The sequence below is a fragment of the Poromitra crassiceps genome, assembly GCF_964638095.1.
Source record: "Poromitra crassiceps genome assembly, chromosome: 16".
In the NCBI taxonomy this organism is placed as follows: domain Eukaryota; kingdom Metazoa; phylum Chordata; class Actinopteri; order Beryciformes; family Melamphaidae; genus Poromitra; species Poromitra crassiceps.
The window spans coordinates 13,848,959-13,871,286 of record NC_139645.1 but is presented as its reverse complement, the minus strand read 5'-3'; the positions used below and the strand labels follow the sequence as shown (position 1 = coordinate 13,871,286).

The following is a 22,328-nucleotide window of genomic DNA, read 5'->3' as shown; positions in this document are numbered from 1 at the left end:
ATGTCGTTATTTACTACCCATGATAACGAAGACAGTAGATCTGGGGCAAAATATATAGCGGACGAGCAGAGCGCGCAAAGTGAGCTGCGCTCTCTGTGTGGTCACTTGATGCGCCTTCTGCGCGGAGGTGCGCGGCGCATGCGCGCAAGTTCCGCATACCGGTGTGTCCCCAGCGTTAGGCTGCTGGTGCGGCCTTTGCTAAATTGATCATTTGAGATGCTGGGGGAAAAAAAACAAGTATGTTGAGATATACAGTATATATTTTTTATTAAAGTCAGTTGATTTATTTTCTTTCTTTTTTTACACAAAAATGTACATATTAAAAAATTAACACACAGGAGTTGTAAAACACGATTAAATAACCTTCATTGTGACCCTCTGTTAAGTGTTGTGTCCCACGCACGCGCGCACACGCACGCAAACACACACGCACGCACGCAAACACACACACACACACACACACACACACACAGAGAGAGAGTAGAGGTCATTCATCAGAGGCTCCAGAGAGTGCATTTTGCTTGCAGACACACCCTGCAATGGAAAGAGAGAGAATCGGCAATCTTAATATCATTTTTCCACGACTCCAGGCCGTTTATTCGAGTTTGTAATGATCCTTGCAACCAACCTGTCAGCACGCAATGACGCTGTCTGCCTGCTCGTCCTCCATGATGCCAGCATTGCAGAGGTAATGTGCAGAGCCAGGCGGTGGGCTGACCTGGTCTGTGTGAGTGACACCAGCCTGCTGGATGAACTGCTGCAGGTTACACTGCCTCAGCTCCTTATTCAGCTCCTCCATCACCTGCCATCGCTCCTGCGCCACAAACCACACTGTCAACACCACACATGGTTCAATAGCCTAGATTGGTAGAAACACCGGAGCCCTCCCGTCCTGTAGCCATCCGCTCAAAGTGCCAATGTAGGCTACAATAATAATAATAATGATGATAATAATAATGCCATACCAGTAGATGTATGCAAACATTTAATCTCTACTGTAATACTACCAAAACAGATTTTTCAACAACTCCCCTCCTATCAGATACAACCAACTTAATAACTCCAAAAATTACGCAGTGACAACATGGTTTCCTGTTTCCTTTTCGTGAGACACCATGGTTGCATCCCAGTGGCTGTGATAAGTCACTTTCCATTTTTGTTATCAGAGAAAAAAATCAAACTCGCAATATGATTGTAGGTCATCTTTGCTCCATTCGGTTCAAGTATACATACTACAGCATGCGCTGGGACGCGTCATCAGTGATGTTAACTGGGGTCGTGGGGTGTTTCGGGTCTGTCAACATCATACACCCTCGCCCAGTAGACCCAGCCGAGGCCGATTACGACCCCGACCCGCGTCCCAGAAGCAGCCGCTCACGGATCAGCCTTCCTACTCTGTCTGCAACGTTGCCCGCGGAAGGGTTGATCACGCCCAATCCGCTGCAATAGAGTTTAGTGCTACACCGCAGTATTGTGAGACCTTCGGTGCATGGAGGTCTAAGGCCCTGTGGGGTGATTCCAGGCCGGGCACCTCCTTCGTCTCACCAGAACCTCCTGTGGCAAAAGGCAATCCTACCATGCCGTACCATGGGCAGGGAGGATGCCTCAAGGAGGCCTGTGCGCTTCACGTCATTCACCTGCGACGAGCACCTCGCTCTCGCCTGAAGGACCCCAGGCCGCGCCGATGTTAACGCAGATTTTCAGGAGGCTGATCCGTAGCGTTTGTGGATTTCTCCCTCACGAGAGAGCCAGGCTGGGGTGCTAAAACCCATCCCGTACCGGATGCCGTCTCTCCGACCATCAACTGTCTCTCCAGCTTGTCACCAAACTATACTTGGTTGTCACCTAGTCTATTCCCAAGTGTCACTGGCCAGGGGGAGCCACAACGTGGCGCAAAACTTTCATCACAATCCTGCACTTTTTTTTTTGTCTTTTACAAAATCACTTTTCTGTAAAAAAAAAAAAGAAAGAAAAAAAGGTAAGGTTATGATAAGAAAAAAGTCAGTATCTTTCAGCCCTTATATATTAGGTGTTAGATGAGGAAGGATAGACCTACCTGTAGCTTGTCCTCTGCATCTTGTATCTCCATCTCTGTGTCTGATACCATTGTGTCCAGTTCTTCTCTCTGCTGCAGGCGATGGTGGAGCTCCTGCCCCAGGGCCTCCTCCGGCTGCGGAGTGCACGGCCGAGAGCTTTGTCTGTGGGCTTCAAGTCGGATGTCCTGCCCCAGATGGCCAGAATGAGCCTGCAACTCCTTGAGCCGGTAGCAGTGGTCATCCAGTGACAAATGGATCTGGTCTAGACATCTGTGCATATCTGGAGAGCGCAGTTAGATAGATAGATACTTTATTGATCCTTTGCAGGAAATTGATGTGTCACGTGATGCAGCCACATTCAACAGTCAGGGCAACAGGAGACAAAAACTCAAACTGAAACATGGAGCTAGGCACAATAATACCAAAAAAGGTTGATAAGAGTACTACGTACTAGAGTTGCTAAATCTACTACGGCAATAAATAAATAAAAATATATATAGCATTGTGCTAAAATACTCAAAGTGCAAACATGTGCATAAAGTGACTTAAGTATCTAAACTAAAACGTATATTTAAAAAAAAGTAATAATAACCTTTTTATAAATATACACAACTAAAGGTTACCCCGCACAGCCATACTACCCATACGACTAAAATATATACCGTATGTATATACATACACACATGACAATGACAATGTTAACGTTTAGAGGACTATTATTCCAAAAATCCAGGAGGTGCATGCACCTTGGTGTTCTGATGAAGGCTCCATGCCGAAACACGTTAGCCTGATGGTGCCAACAATAACTAATTGTAAACTGAAACCAAAATGACATATAGTGTGTTCTGGATTGCTGGAGTGCCCCCATACCATGTTCCTCATGGTTCGCTTAGCAGAGCACCCAGCCAAAAGCACAACATAGGATTTTCAAAATGCAAGAGGATAAAGTAGGCTACATGCCGGAAAATGTTTAGAATATTGTATGGAAAATATATTGATTTTTAAAGGCCTCATGAAATGGAAGCCTTAGACTCTAGCTGGGTTTCCATCCAAATGTATTGCAACTTTTAATCGAATTTTCAGAAAGTCCGCAAAATTAAATGCGAAATAATGCGCGTTTCCATCCACTGCTATTTTGCGAATTATAGAGCTGTCAATCACCTCGTGTTTGAGGCTGTCTAGACCCGATATCGGGCTCTATTAAACACATCTAACGTTATTAATTTAAAGTGCTCTACAAGTAGACAAAGGTACCATAACGCAATTTCTGGATTACCAGGTGCGACTCGACAAGCATATCGTTATAATCCACGGAGCAGATAGTAAATTAATGCAATTTCATTCAATTCTAGACGTGAGTCACCTTAAAGTTAATATCCCAGTCTTCTTTTGTTTACCACGGCGGGTATTGTGCTGCATATTTACCGTGTGTAGCCCTATTGTGCGACATGTCATGCTTTGCAGTGATCAAGGCAAACTGCCATGGTTTTTGAATGGAGAGACAACGGAATATCGCTTCATCTGTTTCCACCGCACGTTTCGCATTTTCCTTCTATCGAGTATCGATACACCCGACTTTTCCGCCTCCCTCATGTGGGAAAACTTTTTTGCGATATTTGGAGGCTTTTGCGAATTAGGCAGCGTTTGCACTCAGTTTTTTTATGCGCAAATTGAAATCTCGCATAAAAACAGGTGAATGGAAACCCGTCTGTCACTCTACAGTTACTGATGCTGTACTTCTCTGGGCCAAAGGTGTTAGGATTTTTATTTTATTGTCTTATGTCACACAGTAACTTTATTGGCAGTATTCACCTTATTCTTTGCCCATACAAGGACGCTTCTGCATGATGTAATTTTGTAATCGTCTTTCCGGTTTTAGACACGGAAGTAGATTACACCTACCGTAGTCATTTTTAGACTTACCAAAAAGCTGTTTTCAAGCAAAAACAAACTTTTTATTTATTTATTTATTTATTTATTTCAGGGACAGTGCATGAACATTTTCATGTAAATGTGCCGGATTATAGCCTTAGCTAATTTCCATCCGCAGTCCCTCGACAGGAGAGGTACAGAAAAGTTTAAAAGAAGAAATAAGAAAATTAGTGCATACGTAGGGCATTCATATACATACAGCAATGTAAATGACACATACATACACATAGGGTAAACACAAACAACACAACACAAATGAAACAAAAACAGGGAACATTAGGGATATTAACCAAGGTGGACACAGGGCTTTCAAGGACATACAAAAACAACACATAAAACAAAAAGGTTTAAATGTGATCGCAGGTTTGATTTGATCTGAGCCATGACTTTAACAGCCCCTTAAAGGTGTGAAAGCTGCTACTCTCTCTGACTGACAGTGGTAGGCTATTCCATAGTTTGCTGCCCCCATAGGACAAAACATTTTGTCCGATAGAGGACCGTCTCAGAGGTAGTTCACAGTCGCCTCTCGACGAGCTTCGCGTGATGTTCTGGGTAGCTCTCCGTTTGATAAAGCATTCTAAAGGAGGTGGTGCTAGCCCATGAAGAACCTTATAAATCATACAAGCAATTTTTAAACTGTTTTAAAGTTTTCATATTTTTCGGGTGAGAACATAACATGTGACCAGTTTATCAGAATAACGCCTATTTGATTTAACGAGCAGTGAGGACTGGGAGCGCTGACTGTGCTGACACCGGTCGGACTACTGAACTAGCTATGTGTCAAACCCTACTGTAGGCTTACTGGCAGTGAGAAAACACTGTCGACATGCTTTTGTAACTAACGTTAAATGCCGACCAGGTACAGCCATCGGCTCCTCGCAGCAGTAACGCTATGAACGCTATGTAACTGAAGTTGGCCGCAGTGTATCTTAATTCTGAATGTTGCCAAACTTCATTCATTATTATAGTGAGTTTACTTTTGAAATTGGCCGCCAACTAGAGCTGAACCGGAAGAACAAATACAATTGCGTGTAACGCGGAAGAGAGAAAAAGTGGGCGTGGTGAATAGGATTTTTATTTTATTGTTTTATGTCACACAGTAACTTTATTGGAAGTATACGAGGGATCAGCCGAGCAGCATTTTGGTAAACAAACCGAGTCACTGGGTGGCAACGGCAATGGGACCGGACCCTATGGAGCACTACCCGTCTAACTCTGTTTACATTTTAAAAACTGCGACAGTTCACACAACTTTAACACGACATGCATATATTATACATCAAACTCTTGAGCTACTTCTGCTCTCACTCAGAATGTCAAACTATAAGCGATGTAATGTATAGTTTTTGAGATATTAAGGTTTGTTTGGCACAACTCATACTATTAACTGCCGCGGGGTTGCGCATTTCTGGGTGTCAAGTGACGTCACGCTGATTCGTCCTAGGCTATATGATTTTTATATGACTTTGTCTTATGTCACACAGTAACTTTATTGGCAGTATAGGATTTTTATTTAATTGTCTTATGTACCGGTATGTCTTTTACATCTGGGAAAACAGTATCTCTCATGGTGACCTCACGCTGCACTAGCAGGTGTAAATATAGATTTCTAATCAATAAACTATCAGATGAATTGGAGAACAAGCCTGCCCTTTCGCACCCCTCGCACCAAATCCCATCAAATCTCTCCCAGATTATGTGGATTTTCTACAGATTTTTTTATATATTATTATTGCACTTTAAAGGTCCTATGGTTGCACTGATGTTGTGTTCCTTCAGAAGTTGTCGTTGTCATAGACTGTGTTACATAGTTGATTGCTCTATTGCTGACAAAAATGTGTTACTGTAAATCGCTTTGGATAAAAGCATCTGCCAAATGACGTAATGTAATGTAATGTGTGGTTTTGTTATGTGTATTGCTACTGCTATTCAATCTGTGCTGTGAATTAATTCCACCAGCCTAGCCATGTGGTAATAAAATAAACGTGACTTGACTCGTATTGCACTGGCTTAGACTTTTTGAATGATCCATCCATCACTGCAGTATGTACATTTGTATATCTTTTAATTTATATTTCGTAATCCTTTTTACGGTTTTCCACAACGTTGCATTGTTGGGGCAAGAGTGTGCGTGTTTCTAATGCACTTTTAAAAGTTTCCTGTATTGTTGACTGTACTGTATGTCTCTTTATGGACCCAATTGTGTCTGAAATAAAAGTTGATTGATTGACTGTAACATCATGTATCATACAAGATGCCGTACGGGGTCTTTAATGAAGCCCTTTATATGTTGTGACAACTGAATTGAGTTGAATGTAGGTCTACCTTGGTCTTTATCCGTCTCTGCCTGTAACTGTTCCTCCCAGTGCTCTGCATGCATCAGCTCTGCCTCGTTGTGCCTCAGCCTCAGCTCCAGTATCTCCACTTCCTCCCCTGTGCCCAGAGACAGACCAGGTGCTGGGGTTGAGGATCTCTCCTGGCCCCAGAACTCAGACTCCCTCTCCAGAGCTTCAAGCTGCATCTGCAGCTCTCGCAGCCTCTCCTGCTGCTGCAGGATATGCCTAAATACCTCCTCTTTGAGGGGGTCAGATGAAGGCACTCTCGCAGGTTTGAGAGGGTCCGGGAACGGGACGGGGGAAGCCCTTGGTTCTGGAGAGGCTCTGGGTGAGGGTGACCATGCCCTGTTTGCTTTAGTCCTTCTGGGAACTGTCGAGGGGCCCAGATTGAAGGTGAGCGCCTTCTGTGGCTGCCTGTGCTTGAGGGGCTGGGGCTCTGCGTGTCTGGGCAGGGGGAAACGCCTCTCTGTGGTGGAACCGTTTGGACCGGCGCTCAGGCTGGGACCCGTCCTCCGCAGAATGAACTGGACTTCTGCAGCCAACTGTCCCAGCTGAGCGAGAGACTTCAGAGGACAGTCGTCAGCAACTAGCTGCCTCTCAGTTCCCCGCAACTTCATGATGAGAACGTAACGACCTGTCTGGCCTGGGGAATACAGAGATAGGTGAAATATTACGATTTGATTTGACACCATGTTATGTTATGACCGACAAACAACTGAATTCAAAGTCACAAGAAAACAGCATTTCGATAATGTCTTTCGTAATTTGACGTATTTTTGGTTGAAGCAAGTTGTTGGATTGGGTCAAAATGCGGGGAGGGACACTGTTCAACAGGGGGGAGGGACACTTAACTTTGCATGTCAAGAAAGTCGCAGTTTGTCGCCAAACTGTTGCACTATAAGTTATAAATCAGAAAGACTACATACAACTAAGTGATGGGCGTCCACCCGCTGTGCCGACCACCCACAGTGCCGACAGCCCGCAATGCCAACGTTAGGTTTCCGCATGGGGGGTGGGAGAGGTTAGGTTGAGGGTTAGGGTCTGCGGGAGCTTAGGTTTTGGCATGGGGGGTGGGAGAGGTTAGGTTTAGGCGTGGGGGCTGGGAGAGGTTAGCTCCAGCCGGTACCCGACACGCTGCACACCACCTTGCTCAGCTGGTTCTGCTTGTGGGCTATCGGCATTGCGGACTGTTGGCACTGCGGTCTGTCGGCACATAGACGCGGCACGAAGTGATGTCACTTTCTCTACGGCAAAGCTGAAGACCGGCGACATGCCACGAGCTTCCACAAGCTATGTAGTTTTTATACGGAACTAACCCCTACGTTTCAGTTTGACGACAAACTGCGACTTTCTTGACATGCAAAGTTGTTTTGAATTGATCAAATTAACGTTGGCACCCCGTGGCACAATTCAGACGGGATAAAAAAGTAACGTTATTCTTCGTTCAACACCATTCATATTTTTCCCAGTGCTGGTACAGGGAGAAAAGCAGGAAGTGTCGTTTCACTTTGGCTCTCTATTGGGCATGGATGTATTAAAATAACTGGATAGGGGACGAGTCACGCTCACCCATGCATTCGGATGGAGGCTGTTCACTGGTGCATGAAGCCATCATGGGGGTTTTTTCTTCCTGGTTATACTTCCTGATCATGCGGCTCAAGGCGAAGTGCACATGTGTGCCATGACGTGTTCCATGACGTCTCCCACCCCTCCCACCCATGGATGTAGATGTAGATGAAGAAAATACACCCGTATACGGCTCTTAGTGGCTTCTGAAGAAAAAACGCCCCATAAAAAATTATTTGATAATTAAAAGAGTCGCTTTATACTTTGAGTGACACCCGGGAAAAAATCCCCCTGGGTTTAACCTTTTCCTTTCTGGGCTGCATGGCGTCGCGTGACTTGCAATACAGAGCTTCGCCACCATGTTCAAATGGCTTCACAGCCCAGCGCTATTCCTGGGGGCTTGGCCTGTATGGACACCCGACCAAGCCGGAGGTAACACAGGGGCTCGAACCTGCGACCCTCGCGTTGGTAGGTAGGGAATCTAAGGTGAGTCTTACAACATGATGCATGGCAGAGAAATAGAGACTTACCGATGGCCTGAGCAAGAGCGATGACCACATCCTTACAGGAAGTGTACAGTGATAGGCCACACACCACTCTGACCACACCCTCCACCCACACCTTCAGCTCCATGTGCAGCTGTCAGTCACACTCACAACACGGCTCCACCAGCACCTGTATGGAGACACAGGCAGACATGTCAGTCAACTCAATCCAACACACTGGGGATATAATTCATAATCCCAGTGCAGACAGATAATAGTCATAATCCCAGTGCAGACACATCGCAAAAACCTGTAACATTTTAACTGAGAAACAGCAACAACCCAGTTTAGGCAACGGATGTTTCGTGTGGTGACTAGTGGGTGGTACATGTGACGCCAAAGTGTGTGAATTTTTTAGATTGAAAAAAAAAATGCCAAGCAAGAAAGTAAAATGAAAAGTTGTTTATTTCAAGATAGCCCATACAGGTAGGGAGAGGCTTTACAAAAATGATGAGTTAACCTGTGACGCCACAAAGTCACGGAAGTCCAAACGGGTGGAACTTTAGAGGCTGGCTTTTCTAATGTGGATTGTGTGGATTTAGCTGGTGACCATGCTTTTTTACACTTTCACCATGTTTAGATGCTAGCTAGACCATGCAACTGAAATCCTGTTTTACACCATATGGGACCTTTACAAAAAAAAAGGGTCCACAGCCAGTCAAACAAACTTGAGTTTTGCTCATGTCTGTCATGACATGGGAACACCCAGAGCCAGTCAAACTTAAAGTCGAACTGAACCCGTTCGTCACGTGCGTCGCAGTCCATTTCAGACTGAAAACATAATTTGTCTGAGATGACAAGTTGAGAGGCGGGTCATAGTATCATGTCCATGATTTGATTTGACAATTCTGTCGACTGGCTTTGGCATTGGTCAATCATGGCGTGTTCCACCCCCAAATCGAGTGGGATTCAGCGTGTTGTCGTGCTACGCGAGTGGGATCCGGAGTACCAGGCAGACCAGCTGTTTCGTGAGGAGCGAGCGGACAATCCGATGCATGGGTGCTGCCCGCCCCCCTGGAATCTCCGAGGGCAGACCCCTGACAACCACGCTCTCAAGCGCCCGCCTTTTACGCTATTTCTGTAAATACGATATCCCTGGAATGCGCGTTTTAACGAGCAAGTTACATTTCTTTGCATTCTTAGAGATTATAGTTTTTGTTTTTTCTTCATGTTTCTAACAATTGGCCAAGTTAGTAGTTAGTTTATGGGATAGGAATTCTGCCAGATGACAGGCACTAGGCGCCATTTTCTACTTCATTTGGAAGAGAAAATTATCCTGAAATGAAGATTTGATTGACAGCTGCCATGTCGTGATATGATTGGTTGAAATGGGGTAGAAATTTGATAGTACTAGGTGACGTCAGCAAACTGTACATTACTGTTATCAATGAAATCTTGAAAAATGAACTTTTGATGTGAAAAAGTGTAAAAAACTAAAGAAATTAGATTTTTTTTTTGTTTTTTTGCATACATTATTAAATAGGTGCACTGCATACCCAGGTATTTGAAGTAAAAGAAAAGAAAAGTCATTTTTGGGTTCAGCTCGACTTTAAGACTTGTGTTCCTGTCTGTCATGGGAACACTGTGACCTTCTGACCTCACTCTTTCCATACGGTACTGTACCTGCCTCCTGGCTGATGCATTGAGCGCTGAAAGCTGAGGCAGCCCGAGAGCGGAGAGCAGTATCGTCTATCACTTTCTCATGGTGTCAGTATCCAGGTGAGGGCCATGCCACGAACTCACACACATGTCCAGAGAGTTTCTCACATATTGACACTAAAAGAATGCAGCCACAAACAGGAACAGGAACCAAACAGCCGTCTACGCGAGATGAGAGCCGATGGATTGCAGCGGCACCACATTCTGCCCCTATCACCCTCTGACTCTCACCACCCATTTACATCTGGCTTTTAATTGTCACCTGCAGGGTGGGAATTTCATCATTTTAGGGGCGAGGCCATCTGGCCTTCGCCGTCGCAATCTTTTTAGGGCACAAGGCTGGGTTCACACCGGCGACCCAAGCCTTGCCTATGCTTTGCCTTTACCCACGCTTTTAAATAGGCGTCCTTTTTAGTCAACGAGGCTGTGTACACCGTGCGCCTGAGCGTGAACCCTGCGTGTACCTGTGCCTTGCCGATTTGATCGTTTAGGCGTGAGTTCTATTTTCAAGCTGACAAGGCGCGTGCAGGCAGGCTTCTTCTGTCAAGCCATGAAAGAAAAACGCGACAATATCCTTGGGAAATGGCAAAGTCAACTGAATTTCAAAATAAAATGGAGTTACTACAACAGTGTTGAGCAGAGAGAGAGAGAGAGATTGACGGGTGGCTATCACGTGGGGCTTTCTCCCTGTCTGCAAACAAATCTTCATGAGAGAGAATAGCGACCGAAGAAGCAAGATGGACAATGTTGCTGTGCCAGCACATATTCTTGCAAGATCACCTCTCTAAAATGTCCGACTATAGTCAGACCTGGTTATACATATCCAGCATCAATAGAACATTAAATATATCAGATTTATTTTACCTATGATAATTCGGGACCACACGTGAAAAAATACAGTCGGGAGAGAGGAGAGGCGCTTGTGACTCGGCTCAGGTTCAGCGTGGAAAGGCGTGCGGTGTGATCGCAAAAGCGTGTAATAGGTTCACGCCCAGCTCAAGGTCTGCAGGCGTAGGCGTGGGTTGAGGCAAGGCAAGGCGTAGGTGCCCTGTGTGAACTAAGCGCAAGGCCACATGCCAGGGCACAAAAGGCCAGTGCTCTATTGACATCGTGAAGAGTGATTATTCTGAAATGTGTGTTAAAATGAGCCAATGACACATCCTTTGCATAGGGCAGACTACATTAAACTGAGACCACTGATGCTTTTAAAGCAGCTGACAGTAGCAGGCTGGTAGCAGGGCACTGCCAAGGTGGCCTTAGAGATCTCAGGGCATCACGGCCAGAAGGACGGGCAACGGAGTAGAGAGATGGGAATTACGGCTCTTTGAAGGGAGCCGGATCTTATGGCTCCGTTCCTTTCCGAGAGCCGTTCAAAATAGCGGCTCCTCGTTCCTTTTTTTTTTTAGGGGGTGGGCACACTACTGTTTAAGCTCAAAAAAGGAAGACAAAATACTATTTTTTCCTTAGCATCTTTACCATCATGTCACCTAACCTAAATATTACGGCCGGAACACACATCTTGCGTGTGCCGTGCGTCTGCGTGTCGTTTTCATTTCGGCGCCCATGTTAACAGGTTACAGCAGCCACACCACCGGCATCGGACACGCGTCTCAAGCGCGTGTCTTGCGAGCGTGAGACGCGCGTCATCTAGAGAATAGAAGCGAAGCCTATTTTTTCCTTTTACCGCGCGCGTGTCTCTAGCGTGTCTCTACACAAATAGACACAAAAAGACATTAAAATGATATTTTACAGGGGCAGCCACAGCCAATCAAGGCTCGTTTTGATTTGAGACGGGAGGATGAGCTGAGCTCACAGCTGCAGTTCTCCTGCCCTCTGAAAACCGTGGCTTCGTTCCTCCCCTCCCCACCACACACACACAGACACACACACACAAATCATACTGCCTCGATTCTGAAGTGAGCCCAAGCGATCTTCAGTTAAAATCATCATTGTATTGTTTATAGCAAATTTAATAAAAGGCAAACTCCATCCACCTTATTTTTGGCGGCCATTTTGCCTTACATTAAGTATGGGTTCTATTTCCGGTGTAACCAATTTAGATAACCCCCCAGCCCCGACAAAAAAAGCGTCTATGAGGATTTTACCCTTTTACAGCAGAGCCATTCTGCTCTACAGCCATGTCGTTCGGGTGCTGGGATAACGTAATGCATTGTGGGTAGTCGGCTACTAACTGTGGCTAATGTTAGCGCCTAGCTAGCTATATTACATGGCAGTAAAACGCCACCAAATTGATTTAACTTTTAACCATTTCGAGTAACACACATTTCGAGTTTCCATACGGACCTCCCGCGTTGGTTAGTTGTTTATAACGTGACTATATTTATAACTTTTATAACGGACTCCAGCTTCCGGTTTATAATTCGGGTCTGCAGCCAGAGTATAACAAAGGAAATGGCAAGCGGCAACAATGAGTCACGTTAAACCGGACCTTGTACCCACGATTCTTTTTTTACAGTGGGGCATTCAAAAATAAGGTGGATAGGAAGATAGTTGGCAGACAGGCAGCAGCTGCACGCAGCAGCCACGCTGCCTGTGTGAATGCCGCGTGCCAGCCGCAGCAAGCACGCCACGCACACGCCACGCCACGCCATGTGTGTCCCGGCCGTTATTGTCGGCCATAAACGTTGCAGAGGGCTGCAATTGGCCTGTGGCCCACACTTTGAGAATGCCTGATGTAATGTTTGTGTGTGTGTGTGTGTGTGTGTGTGTGTGTGTGTGTGTGTGTGTGTGTGTGTGTGTGTGTGTGTGTGTGTGTGTGTGTGTTGGAGGGGGGGGGGGGGGGGGGGTTGGGTTCAGGAGACATGAACAGGAGAGACTGGTTCTGACTTCAAATTGCTGCTCTACTCTGTTATGGCAGGAGCTCAAAGCACTGATACTAGACACAGGTGGGCATGGTTGTTGCCGGAGATACAAAATAAGTTGCACTGTACTGTATTTAGAGGAGCACTGTCACATGTATTATACATTACAATATATATATATATATATATATAAAAAAAAATGTTATTACATTTCCTCCATAAAACTGGCCAAGTGTAGTGCCTGTTCAGCCTCAGGCAGGCTACAGAAATGTTCAGCACAATAGAGAGCCAAAGTGAAACGTCACTTCCTGCTTTCTCCCTGTACCAGCGCTGAAAAAAATATGAATGGCAGTGAACAGAGAATACCGTTACTTTTTTTTATCCCGTTTGAATTGTGCCACGGGGTGCCAACGCTAATTTTGTCAATTTAAAACATAACTTTGCATGTCAAGAAAGTCGCAGTTTGTCGTCAAACTGAAACGTAGGGGTTAGTTTTGTATAAAAACGACATAGCTCGTGGAAGTTTGTGGCATGTCGCCGGTCTTCAGCTTTGCCGGTAGAGGAACGGCATTCTTTGCCGGTAGAGTGACGTCACTTAGGCAACAGTGTATGTAGTCTTTCTGAACTTATAGCGCGACAGTTTGGCGACAAACTGCGACTTTCTTGACATGCAAAGTTATGTTTTGAATTGACAAAATTAACGTTGGCACAATTCAAACTGGATCAAAAAAGGAACGATATTCTCCGTTCACCACCATTCATATTTTTTCAGCGCTTGGTACAGGGAGAAAAGCAGGAAGTGACGTTCACTTCGCATCTCTATGCTATTCTCTCTCTCAATTTGAAAACTTTTTCTTGCAGCAGCTCGGCTTTTAATACAGTACCACAGGGATGACGTATTTTTGTAGGCTTACCCAGAAGTTCCTGCACTTCCTGGTTCCTACGTGTACAAGTCAATGGGATTTTTGTATGGGGATTTCCGTTAAATGCACGGAATAAGGTCTGTGGTTAACAAACGTTTATGAAACAGCGAACTTTGTGTTCAGCAAGATAATTTGAAGCGTTTTCTAGAAAATTGCCTTAAAAAAATGATTTACTCTTAGTTTGAGCATGAGTTTGAGTCTCGTCACTTAAAATTGTAAGTTGAGAGAATATCTCACCAAACGTTCACTAACACAATTTTACTCTCAGAAAACCTTATGTTCAACCCGACAAAAAAAACTGACGTTCGGTCAGGAACCGTCGGCATCACTTGCGGATGAGAAAGGGAGCCCCGTCTTGTCAGCAATCAACGGTGCGGGTGAAGCGACGGCGAGTCACGACTCAAGTCACGTGACTGCTAGTCACCTGACGACACCCCGTCCCGACGGTATTGAACGTGGTAACTGTCCGCCTTTCCGAAGCCCTGCCACTCCGAACGTTAACTTCCATTATTCGGACTGGCGGTCGTTCACCTTTTTTGCATAGGCCCCACCATTACGAAAATTCCTGCCTTCATTATTCGAAATGTCAGCCCTTCCTCGTTTTTCTAAAGGAGCCGCACTTCCGAAGTTTGGATATTGTGTAATATGGCACAAATTTACTGATGCTTTCTGAAGGCTATTTAGCCTACTTGATTACTACTGTTTTTGTAGTGTCCACCCGCTATGCCGACCTTAGGTTTAGGCGTGGGGGTGGGAGAGGTTAGGTTTTGGGTTAGGGTCTGGGGGAGGTTAGGTTCAGGCATGGGGGGAGGTTAGGTTTGGCGTGGGGCTGGGAGAGGTTGGTAACTGTCTGCCTTTCCGAAGCCCTGCCACTCCGAACGTTAACTTCCATTATTCGGACTGGCGGTCGTTCACCTTTTTTTCATAGGCCCCACCATTACGAAAATTCCTGCCTTCATTATTCGAAATGTCGGCCCTTCCTCGTTTTTCTAAAGGAGCCGCCATTCAGAAGTGCCGACCTTAGGTTTAGGCGTGGGGGTGGGAGAGGTTAGGTTTTGGGTTAGGGTCTGGGGGAGGTTAGGTTTGGCGTGGGGCTGGGAGAGTAAATAAATAAGTTATGTTTATACAGCAGCTTTCACAGACAGTCAAATCAAGTTCGGAGTGGCGGACCTTATGGAAATCGGAGTGGTGGGATTTCTGAGTGGCAATATTTCTGAGTGCCGATATTTCTGAGTGGCAGAACGTCGGAGTGGCAGCACGTCGGAGTGGCAGCATGTAACCGGAGAGGTTAGCTCCACCGACACGCTGCACACCGCCTCGGTTTTCCTTTCACCACTAAGTAAATAAATAAGTTATGTTTATACAGCAGCTTTCACAGACAGTCAAATCAAGTTCGGAGTGGCGGACCTTATGGAAATCGGAGTGGTGGGATTTCTGAGTGGCAATATTTCGGAGTGCCGATATTTCGGAGTGGCAGAACGTTGGAGTGGCAGCATGTAACCATTGAACGTTAACGATACTCTGAGGTTTACATGTAAGTAGCCATACGTCGCTGCCGCCCCGGGGTGAAGGGGTGGGGTCGGTGGACCCGTATCCAACACAATGCATTAACTTGACAAAGGGTAACAACAAATTTAACAGACTAATTTCCATTGTGGTCTTTGATGTGTACAATAGGACAAATCAGCGTGACACCGCAACAACAAAAAATAACTTGTGAGTGCCACTGCAGCAGAAACTAGTCTGAAATAAAACTGAAAAGCTGTGCCAAACAATTAATAATATCTCAAAAACTATACATCACATCGATTATGTTATTGTTATTGTGAGTGAAAGCAGGAGAGGGTCGGATGTGTGATGTATGTACTGTAGTGTAAAGTTGTGTGAGCCGTTTTAACATGTGTGAATTTTTTAGTCAAAAGTACAGCCTGCAGAGTGAGTTCCTTGGTCCACAGAGTCCCATTATAAAGCTTGAAAAAAGTATAAAACATGAACTGCGCTTCCTCAAACAGTACAAAAGATCAATTAAAGCTGAATTAAGGTGATGAGAGTCCTATAAGTGGTGACTTTGTTTGAAATTTGAATGGAGTGAAGGAGTAGTTAAGAGTTCAAAGAGGGCCTGGTTTCACCGTGAACTGATGTTTAAAATGATCGACAGTTGCACCCGGAAGTATAGCCAATCCGTATGTTTAAAACATGCTGATTTGTCCTTATATGGCACAGATGGAAGTATAGTGAATAATGAATCAACAACACTGCACTGCAGTCCAGTCCAGGAAGTGGATTCAAATCGTAAACAGTGGGCATTTGCTGATCGAACTTAATTTCCCTCACAGAGCTGTGCTGCTTTAGGAGCCTAACTAATACCTTCCCACATAAACAAGTCTGCGCGCAATTTTTTGAAATGTGCCGCGAGCAACAGAGTGTTTGTTTTGGAAGTGGATGGAGGGACTGCGTGGACTTCCCAGGCTGATGTGTGAGAGAAGACACACAGGTTAGGTGAGGGTGAGGAATGTGGAGCAACACACTGACATTCCTAACAGACACAGACTCCGCCCACATACCTCCACTCTCTACTGACAGAGAGGGAGAGAGAGAGAGAGAGAGAGAGAGAGAGAGAGAGAGAGAGAGAGAGAGAGAGAGAGAGAGAGAGAGAGAGAGAGAGAGAGAGAGAGAGAGAGAGAGAGAGAGAGAGAGAGAGAGAGAGAGAGAGAGAGAGAGAGCTTCAACTCCAAACTGAATAGCATCTTAATTTGGGCAGATCACTAAGAGAGAGAAAAATTCAGGCAACTATTTTTTATATTATAGGATATTAACTATAATCTGTGCTGTAGTACTGCTATCAGGTTAGCAATCGCCCGGGTAATTTTATGTAGGCTAAATATTTAATTTACATGTGTCTTCCTCTTGTCATCCTTTTATTCCTCATATTTTATTTATTTATTTATTCATTCATTCATTCTTTGGACCTTTGTATCAATTGTATCTTATTCCTTTTGCTCAATAGTTTTTCCTCTCTGAACTCGAAATAAAGTTTATAGCTCTAATGCATTATTTATATTTAATTAACTCCAGAAGATCTGACATCATCCAGATTTACAAAATAGTCTATTTATGATAAGATGATACATTTGAGTTAAATGGGCCCAAACTGGCATGTGGCTTCCAAAATATTTCATCAGAACGACCTGTTTGATTTGTATTTTCACCACCATTAGATAAGTGGCATTAACACAAAGCAGAATACCTGTGCTCACTTTAAGCTGTAAGATTGACTATCATAAAGTACTTAAAAGTACTTAAGTACATTTAATATGAGAAAATTAACTTTTCATAGTAAATAACAGATCAGTTTTACTCAAGTAATATTCTAATAGGTGACTTTAACTTCTATATAGAGTCATTTTCTGGCAAGATCTCAAGTGTGGCTTTCATGTCATCCAGTGGCCACTGTTCAGCCTGAACATCTTATTTTCATGAAGTGGAAACGTCAGTCAGTGAGGTGAGAGAATCCCACTTGTTTTCCAATGAAGCTTCAGTCAGGAATGTGTGTCAGTAGGTTGAAATGTGGCAGATTAAAGGCAGAAATGACATTTAAACTGCATTCAAAATCATCTCAGCTCATTAACCGCCATTCACACTGGAGGGGAATCACAGAAATAAATCAAACGAATGAAATGATTCCCTGCAGCAGCACTCCTTCTGGAAGAACTCTGTTTTAGAAGATAAAAGTGTTATCGGCTATGCAGTGTCACTCCAGTCGCTGTTTCAACCCAGATGGACAGAAGACCAAGCGGTTGTTAGAGAGCAGGTGGGGGAGGAAGCATGCGCTCTCTACCTGCCCGTGAGTGCAGGCGTCCTCTGGCTCGTGCAGCCTCTTCGTCCCCTCTGGCAAGCGGGGTGGTAGTGGATGAAGTCTTCAGTCCAAACTGATGCTGTGCTGTGCCAGGCTGCTGGAGCGCTGCCTGGGTCACCGTCTGACTGACTCTACCCAGTACAGAGATACTACTGCCTTTCAACCCCAGGAGGGGAGGGGAGGGGAGGGGAGGGGAGGGAAAGGGAGGAGGGGGAGTGGAGCTGTGGAATGCAGCCCTTCTGGGCCAGCGCCGTCTAGATAGAAGAGTCCCGACATCTCCATTCACCCCAATGGACTAGTTTTTTTTACTCTCAAGAGTTCCAGGAAGTAAGGTCCTGGATTAAGCAGCACTGTCGCAGTTGCAGCAAAATAGACAGTTTGTGTTGTACTTTGAAAGGGTTTCCCCCCCTTGAATCAAATTGTACATTATCAGCTTTATTTTAGCATGCAAAAGTAGCACGAGACCCATTCCTGGCTGTTCATTGGCTAATGAGTCTCACATTTTGGTCCTCCGCTGACGCCACTCTCTCTCTCTAGAGGACACTATTCTGGGCGTGCTGCATGAACTTACCCCCCCCCCCTCTCTCTCTCTCTCCCCCCCTATCTCTCAATCTTCCCATTATAAGAATGCAAGGTCTGTGTGTGTGTGGTGTGTGTGTGTGTGTGCGTGCGTGCGCGTGAGCAGAAATTGTGTTCGGCCACAGCTGTGCCATTTTATGTGCCACCGCGCTTAATCTTCCAGGAAGTGTAAAGAGCTCCCCTGCGGGTGACCTAACGGAGCCATAATTTTTTTGAATGAGGTAATAGGGCGGGACTAAGGGCTACTGTGCCCCGCCTCCGGAAACAGATGCGGTGCGGCTCCGGTACGGCTGCGAACAGACCCGCACTCGTGTCATCTGTCAAGACGTATGCGGGATCCGACAAAAATAGAACAGGTGGCACTACAGAGTGAACCCTTCAGCCGGAGGCACAACTTGCCACCTTCGGCTGCTCTGAACTTTCCTACAGCTGTGCAACAGTCTCTGACACAGCGGACAACTGTTGCCAAGAAAGGAATCCTGAAGGAATGGAATCCCCCTCTTCCCCCTTTTTTCAATTGTGGCTGACGGATATGACCTCTGTTATACGGATGGAGAGACTTACAGTAGGTTCCTGAGGACCGACTCACTTAACAAATTCTCTGCCATTTGGGACCCGTTTCTGGCCTACCTTGTTGAGGTTGACGGGTGATTTGCCAGGCTGGTTCCTCATGGAGACCCTGTGTGGGATCCCGGACACAATACCTCTTACAAGCATATAAGCACCTTACACGACCGGTAGCATGACTTAATATTGAATGTTGATATCGGTTTTGTTTTGGTTTTGTTTGTTGTTGTTTTTTCCTGTGTCTGAGCCTGTTTGTTTGTCTTGTTCATATGTTGTTAAAGAAATTGAAATAAAAATATTGGGGGTTGGGGGGACAGGTGTGTAATTTTTCCGTACTGCATGTATCGCCCATCAATTAACATGGGCGAGAGTCGATCCGGCAGTTTTGCCGAAAAACACATGTGGTGTACATTGCCTTTAAATTGGCAAAAATGGCTAATTAGTGGCCAAAATGAGTTAACACGGGTTCAGCACACCAGCATACCTGAATGGAGGAGCACACCTGAGTGGAGGAGTACACCTGAGCGGAGTTGGAATCAGCCAGGGAAGTGAAGTATGAAAATCGCGGCCGAGCTGCGTATGTGAGGCCGCGAGCCGGTGAGCCTAGGAGTGGAGCACGTGTACCGCGCGAGATTGCTAGTAATAAGAATGAGAAGTATCCGTGTGTGTGTGTGTGTGTGTGTGTGAGTGAGCAGAATTTTGGGCGGCCACAGCTGCCGTTTTACGTGCGATCGGGCTGAAACTTTCAGGTGGTGTGAGCACACAGAGCACCTATGCGTGAGCCTGATTTTTTAATTACTGTAGGTGATTGCCCTAATTACCTAATGATGTGATGTCATCAGTGATCTCATCCTTCTTTTTTCTTCTTCTGTGGTGTTTTACGGCAGTTGGCATCCTTTATGTTGCGGGCTTCCCACCCGCAGACACGGCCAATTGTGTCTGTAGGAACGTCTGACCAAGCCGGAAGTACCGCTGCCGGGACCAGGCTCCTACCACTTTGCATCACCACGATTTTAATGACTACGTTTACATGCACACAATATTCCGGTTTTTGCCCATATTCGGAAATTGACAATATTTCGACTAAATGAATAATCCACTAATATTCCCGTTTACATGCAGCCGTAGCTCGCCCTCCCCGACACGTAAGGGAGGGGGGGAGAGAGAGATGCACGTAGGCGGAGTTTTTCTGTTGAGAATAAACAGAGGATCACTTGGTCCATTTCAGGAGCTTGCTGCTGGAAAGTTTGGCGTTGCGATATTAGTAGTACTAACTAGTAGCCTACGTTATTACCTCGCACGCTCGCAAGCATTGTGGACTTTCATGGGCACCACTCTCTCTTTAAATATATCTCTTTAAATCAATTTGTTTCTCTCTTCCCGATCTGAAATGTCGGCTTTTCTTTTTGCATGCCAGAGATGATGGATATGATTCTATTTTCTCTATCATATGGTTACATGCTGCCACTCCGACGTGCTGCCACTCCGACGTTCTGCCACTCCGAAATATCGGCACTCAGAAAGGGATCATGTCTATGTTCCCCGGGTTCTATATTCCCCGTTTTTCACGCCAAACCTAACCTCCCCCCATGCCTAAACCTAACCTCCCCCAGACCCTAACCCAAAACCTAACCTCTCCCACCCCCACGCCTAAACCTAAGGTCGGCATTGCGGCTTCTAAGGTGAACGACCGCCAGTCCGAATAATGGAAGTTAACGTTCGGAGTGGCAGGGCTTCGGAAAGGCAGTCAGTAGCCCTATCATATCGCCTCTTCTAGCGCTTTCTAGCACACATCAGTTGACCACAAACAGGCAACACGCGTCGCAAACTGCGGTAAAAACCCTGATTGAGACGCATATTCCGAATGCGGTGTATACATGATCAAAGAATCCTCCTAAAACCCGAATAATAGTGGAATAACCCAGATGTCTTCATTGGAAAATGTTAATTTCGGAAAAAGGGCAAATTTGGAAAATGCAACTGGAATATGGTGTTTACATGACCCTTATCAAATTCAGAATATTGCCATTTTCCGAATAATAGTGGAATATTGTGTGCATGTAAACGTAGTCACTGATGAAACGGTACAGTTATCGTCAGGAATATTATCACGGTTATCATTAAAACCGGTTATCGTTTCATCCCTAGCGCACACGCACACACAATGCAAACGCACCCCCACAGAGAGCTGAAGAATGTCGATGGCACATGCTCCCAAACAGCAGTCTCTTAAGGATGACGTTTTGAAATGTAACCACTGGATGGCAGTCTTCCACCTGCCATATGCCATGCATGATTTGGACTGAGGCGTGCGCACACATTTACCCTCAAACATTCCCATGTGATCTTCACTTCCTCACACCCGCTGCCATGGTTAAGTGACAGCAAAGGAGAGAAATGCCTCGAGTCTACGACTGGAGCATGGCAGTGAAATACCTGCGGTGGAATTCCCTGCCAGCAGAGATGATAGATGCAGTGGTTGTGTAGCTGCAGGTGGGCCTGTGCACCTGCTGCTCTCCCACAGGAAGGCGTCGCGTCTCTATGTACGCGCACCCAAATAACTACCCAATCAGAGAGCAGAGTGCGCTTGGAGCGTATTTTGAATTCTGTGCAGTGTGCAACAAACAAACTGATTGACAGTGCAGACAGAGGTGACACTGCGTGTATTTTAACCGTGTAGAGATGCTGTGAGACTAGTAGATCAGGTCAGATCAGATGAACTTTTTTGTCCCCGAGGGGAAATTTGTCTTGGGCAACAAGTGTGTTACAGCATATCCATCGGTAGTAACATATACCAACAAAAGAAAACAACATGACAGCAAGACGGTGCCGCATCTATGTGCCGACAGGCCGCAGTGCCGACAGGCCACAATGCCGATAGCCCACAAGCAGAACCAGCTGAGCGAGGCGGCGTGCAGCGTGTCGGTGTGGACCGGCTGGAGCTAAGCTCTCCCAGTCCCCACGCCTAAACATAACCTCCCCCAGACCCTAACCCTGGGGTGCCATGGCACGAGTCCGATACCTCACGAGTCCGAAAAAAGAGGCTAACTTCCCCCAGACCCTAACCCAAAACCTAACCTCTCCCACCCCCACGCCTAAACCTAACCTCCCCCAGACCCTAACCCAAAACCTAACCTCTCCCACCCCCACGCCTAAACCTAACCTCCCCCAGACCCTAACCCAAAACCATGAGGTGTCGGACTCGTGAGGTATCGGACTCGTGAGGTATCGGACTAGGGGGCAGTCCCCAACCCTGGCCCTAACCTCTCCCACCCCCACGCCTAAACCTAAGGTCGGCATTGCGGGTGGTCGGCATAGCGGGTGGACCCCAGCAAGACAACAGTAGCATTTGAACAAAGACATTGCACAGAACCTGGGTGGAACAGGCGGTGCCTGTTTAGGCAAGAAAAATTGCACCCGCCCATATTACACTGACCCTTATTGCACTATCATGTAAATAATAATAAAATAAATAAAAGCATAGAACCGTAAAATCATAAACACATA

General features: G+C 45.8%; 1 protein-coding gene across 1 annotated transcript; it reads right to left on the bottom strand.

Annotated features, from left to right (window-relative positions):
- Positions 1 to 287: 287 nt before the first annotated feature.
- LOC310791020 (ras association domain-containing protein 7-like) lies at positions 288 to 17,789 on the bottom strand. Its single transcript, XM_083652736.1, has 6 exons — positions 17,658 to 17,789; positions 8,401 to 8,545; positions 6,294 to 6,947; positions 2,057 to 2,316; positions 629 to 814; positions 288 to 534 (listed from the first exon to the last, which is right to left on the bottom strand). The coding sequence occupies exons 2-5, from the start codon at positions 8,501 to 8,503 to the stop codon at positions 632 to 634; spliced, it is 1,200 nt and encodes a 399-aa protein (XP_083508862.1). The 5' UTR covers positions 8,504 to 8,545; positions 17,658 to 17,789; the 3' UTR covers positions 288 to 534; positions 629 to 631.
- Between the last annotated feature and the right edge of the window lie 4,539 nt (positions 17,790 to 22,328).